This window comes from Arachis ipaensis, chromosome B5, assembly GCF_059453495.1.
Source record: "Arachis ipaensis isolate K30076 ecotype BB chromosome B5, ASM5945349v1, whole genome shotgun sequence".
Classification (NCBI taxonomy): domain Eukaryota; kingdom Viridiplantae; phylum Streptophyta; class Magnoliopsida; order Fabales; family Fabaceae; genus Arachis; species Arachis ipaensis.
Window position 1 is genome coordinate 153,380,197 of NC_142440.1, and position 4,956 is coordinate 153,385,152.

Consider the following 4,956-nt stretch of genomic DNA (forward strand, 5'->3'; position numbering starts at 1 on the left):
TTTTCATCATTCAATATTCATTATGATCATGAAACATTTTACATTTATAATTTGTGTCTTTATCATATATTGGTACACCATAAAAAACCACAAGACTATATAATTTGTGTTATTAAAATTTGAAATTTAAAAACTGAAATCATAAAAAACGTAATTTCGGTATAATACAGATAATCTGTAAATCAGTTCTTGTGTTGCAGCCTCCCACTCTCTGAACCAGCATAGGGATCAACAATAACATTGATAACGGCCGGTTTTCGAGCCGAAAAAGATTCTGAGAGAGCATACTTAAGTTCATCAGGTGTCCCAACAAGATAGCCTTTTCCACCAAAAGCTTCAATCAAAGCATGGTATCCTGCTTTCGGAACAAAAGAAGTCGGAGCAGGATCATCTTTGTAAGGTCCATTCATCTCTTCGGAGGTTCTCCGGTCACCACCATATACACCTCCATTGTTAAAAACAATCACTACCACAGGTAACTGGTATCGAACCAATGTCTTGAAAAAAAAAAAGAAAGATTAATCATCACACAATTGCAAGAGAAATTTATATGCAACCAAAAGTGATCATATCAACATAATAAAAAAACTTGCATATGCTATATGATAATAAGAACCATTAATAGAGTAATAACTAAAATTATTTATAAAAATTGATTTGTATATAGTTCTTCAAAAAAAGAAAAAATGATTAATCACCGCACAATTGCAAGAGCAAAGCAATTTATTGTATATAAAAGCAAATACATGCAACCATATATGATCATATCAAAATAATAAAAGAACTTGCATATAGCATATGGTAACAAACTATTGATAGAGAAATAACTAAAATTATTTACACAAACTGATTTCTAAGAACAAGAGATCCAATTTGACTAACAAAAACCCAAAAGCAAGTATATTAAAGGCATGATAAATTTTTCCTATGTTCAGAATAGAACAAGATACATATTTATTTCCTCGTATATATAGACAAAAGAAAAGAATTATAAGACAGTAGGCCAGAATTTTCTCTATACATTTCTGGATTAAATCATGTCCAACAGCATCTATAGCTAACGACTCATTTATAATTTATTTTCCAGAAGAAAAGACTCTTGCAAACAATCCCGACAAATTCAGGACAACAAAATTCGTTTATAATTTACCTTTACCACTACTCAGTACTCACTAGTAACTAATAAAAAAAATCTAGCAGGACTTGGGGGATTTTGGGTTGCGGCATAGTAATTACACCAGCTTCTGTAATCCTATCTATCTATCACAAAACTACTAGCTATGGACAGAAATATAAAAGAGTACATAGAAGACCCAAGTTCAAAACAATGGTAGTAAAAATTTTGGCTAGCTTTTTACTATTTGTAAATAGACCTTAAGTTGATTTCTATAAACATGTATTTGAGACATGCGTGAATCAACAGAATAGTCATCATATTTTCAATTTCAATCACTACTAGTTGTTACTTAATAATAATGTATAGATTAAAATAAGAACCATTCCATTATATGATTATGAAAATATAACTAAAAATAAAAGGCATCAATCCCCGTAGGCATGGGTTTAGCAGTATATACCTCAACTTCAATGGCACTGAATCCAAATCCAGAATCCCCTTCAACTGCAACAACAAGTCGATCGGGACAAGCAACTGCAGCCGCAATGCAATAACCGAGGCCAACCCCCATGGTTCCCCAAGTCCCTGCATCCAACCTAGTCCTAGGCTCTGTCTGAACCAACACAGCCCTACCTACATCCATAGTGTTTGCCCCCTCGGACACCACCACCGGAGCCGGACTTCCGACTCCAAGAATTGCATCTCTTATGATCCTCATTGGTGTCAAGAAATTGAATGGCACAACATCCTTAGCAAGCTGAGCCTCCATCTTCGCCACATTATCCTTAGACTTCTTCCATATAGCTTCCACCCAAGGGTGGTTCCTTGCCAAACAGAAAGGATCATCCTTAATCTCCTTATTCAGAGTCTCCACAATCGTTTTCGCATCACCAACTAAACCTAAATGGGGTTTCCTCAGCTCAATCTCTTCCTCACTAATATCCACCAGAATAAACTTAACATCTTTGGACCATTTTGGTGGCTCCCCAAAATGCAACAACCAATTCAACCTCGCCCCAACAACAAGGGCCACATCGCAACTCCCAATTGCAAGCGACCTAGCCGCGGTGGCAGCTAGATCGTGAGTATCCGGCAACACTCCTTTCCCCATTGGGGTGGGTAGGAACGGAATGCCAGTGGTTTCCACCAGCTTCTTAAGAGCGGCCTCTGCTCGTGCATAAGCTGCTCCTTTTCCTATGACAATGAGCGGTTTTGCAGCATTTTTCAGCAGCGAAGCTGCCTCGGAGACTAAACCGTTATCTCGAATTCGAATTTGATTAAGTTGGTTTCCATTATTAAAAACTTTTTCAGCAGCTTCAGTAATTAAATTCTCAGCTTCAGAGAGAGATACCTTCTGGTGTAAAACATCCGTGGGAAGATCAAGGTAACAGCCACCGGGTCGCCCCAACAAGGCCCAATTGAGAACTTGGGCCACGCAATTGGGTATTTCCGTAATTTTGGTGGCTTTGACGGAGAACTTGGAGAACGGCTTAACTGCTTGGATCTGATCGAGTTCTTGGAAGTCGCCACGGCCAGCGTCAGACTGGTCGCAGGAGCCGGAGATCATGACCATGGGCCAGGTGTTGGCGGCGGAGTTGGAGAGACCGGCGAGTCCGTGTACGCAACCGGGCCCGGAGACGGTGAGGAGTACTCCGGGACGACCTGTGAGGTAGCCGTAAGCAGAGGCGGCATAGCCAGCGGATTGCTCGTTGTGGAAGGCGATGAAGCGGATTCCGAGGGAGACAGAGCGCGTGGCGAGGGAAGTGACTGGGATTCCGACGACGCCGAACATGTGCTGAACGCCGAACTTGGCAAGTGACTTAGCCGCAAGGACATTGCCATCAATAGAGTTCGCCATTAATGAAACTTAAAGGTCAAAGTGGCGGTGGTGGTGGTTGTGGTTGTGGTTGTGGCGGTGATAGTGAAGATGAATATTTATAGTGTTGGAGAACGGTGAGAGAAGGATATTTTGTGGAATGAAAAATTACAAAATAGACCTTGAAAGAAATCAAATTGAAATTGATGTTAAACTTGCAGCTGACAGAATAGAATGCAAAACAATTATTTGGGAATGGGATTCTTGAATCCTTATAGGTTTTATCTGAACTGAACTGAACTGAAGTAAAGTACTAAGTTGAATCCCAAGCTGAATCCCAAACCCTCCACCATTGAACATATTAAGAGAATTTTCAATTTTATTCTGGTTACATAATACCTATAAATCCATAATGTTTAATTATGATTCATTATTATGTATATTACTCAAATCCCAGTTTGAAAATCAATTTAATATTTTTAAATGCAATATATTAAATCGTTAGAATTTTTAATTACTAAAACGGATTATTCATATTTTAATACATTAAGAACACATATGGAGAAGGAAATCAAGTAACCAAAGGCAATTATTATCAGCAATAATTTAGAAGATTTAAGAATATGGAAAAAATTATATAAAAATATTTTTTCTATAAATGATAAAAAAATTTATATTTGATAAACATTTACATATTATATCTAAATTTTTATGAAAATATTTGAATAATGATTTAAAATATATATATATATATATATATATATATATATATATATATATATATAATATCATAACAAAATTTAATTTGAATTTTTTTTAAATTTTGGTCATTAAAAGAAAAAAATTTCAAAAAACTTTCAATTGATGTAAATTCATTAAATTTTAAAAATAAAAGTATTCTATTTTTTTTACTTATAAAAAAATACATCAAAATTTAATTTTTAAAATATTTTTAAGAATATATATCTAATATTTGATTATTTTTATTATATTTTCAAATTTTTAAAAATATTTTTGTCATTTTAATTTTTTAAAAATATTCGGTTAGTGTATAAATTTTTTGAAAATATTTTTTGGATTCACTTGCTTTTTTAAACTAAAATAATTAGTAAAAGATGTGAATAGATTATAATAAAAGAAAAATTGATAATAAAAAAAATAGAAAAGTTTTTAAACAAATAAACGCCATAGTAATATTTTTCAACATATTGTGATTAATATGATTTATATCATGCGTATAATTTTTTTTTTTTTGTCATGGGTAACTTTGACCGTATTGTCTCTCCCCAATTGGAATAAAATAGAATATCCGCTGATTAGTGATGCCATAGAAATATAATGGGAGTACCTGATGCAATGGGAGTACATCTCCTTAGAAATATATCTGATCTTGTGTAGTTTTTTTAATTTAATCTTTGGCCCCTTTATATAAAAACAAAAAAAAACAAAAAAATAAAGAAACAGAAAAGGAGTGCTGTTGTGGATGTGCAATGCACTTTCCCTCAGCTACATCTTTTTGTCATTAAATAGTTACCAAGTACCAACTTTGGATGCAACTAGTTAATAAAAATTGACTTCCCAAGATGTATTTAATCTTATTTGTGTATTAATTAATAATTATTAATATACAATTATCCAGCAATTTTAGTATTTCTATTTCATCATGGTAAGATAGTGGAATAATACGATTTCAATTTAGTGATTATATATTATATTTTATTTTATTTAGTATTAGTAACATATTTATAATATATTTTAGTATAAAGATATCAAATAAAATTATTAATTTTATTTTAAAAGATAAAAATTAAATTTTTTATTATTCAAAAAATTTGTATTATATATCGAATAATGTGTTTATTAGTTTTCACTTTATTATAAAAATTATTTAAATCATAATACTAATAGTATATCATAAAGTTATTATTATTAATAAATTAACCAATGTTTATTATTTATATATTTAAAAATTATTTATTTAGTTTTATAATAAATAATATTTTTAAATTTAAATAATTTATTA

The 4,956-nt window shown here is 32.3% G+C and overlaps 1 protein-coding gene across 1 annotated transcript; it reads right to left on the reverse strand.

Moving 5' to 3' along the window:
• LOC107644561 (Thiamine pyrophosphate dependent pyruvate decarboxylase family protein) lies at positions 1–3,316 on the reverse strand. Its single transcript, XM_016348448.3, has 2 exons — positions 1,578–3,316; positions 1–497 (listed from the first exon to the last, which is right to left on the reverse strand). Exons 1-2 carry the CDS (start codon positions 2,973–2,975, stop codon positions 183–185), a joined length of 1,713 nt encoding a protein of 570 aa, XP_016203934.1. The 5' UTR covers positions 2,976–3,316; the 3' UTR covers positions 1–182.
• Positions 3,317–4,956: the final 1,640 nt, after the last annotated feature.

Excerpts from the sequence above, each read along its gene's own strand:
- LOC107644561 (XM_016348448.3), bottom strand. The coding sequence starts at position 2,975 with ATGGCGAACTCTATTGATGGCAATGTCCTTGCGGCTAAGTCACTTGCC. Across the intron at positions 498-1,577 it reads TCAGTGCCATTGAAGTTGAG|ACATTGGTTCGATACCAGTT; the intron begins GTATATACTGCT and ends TTTTTTTTCAAG.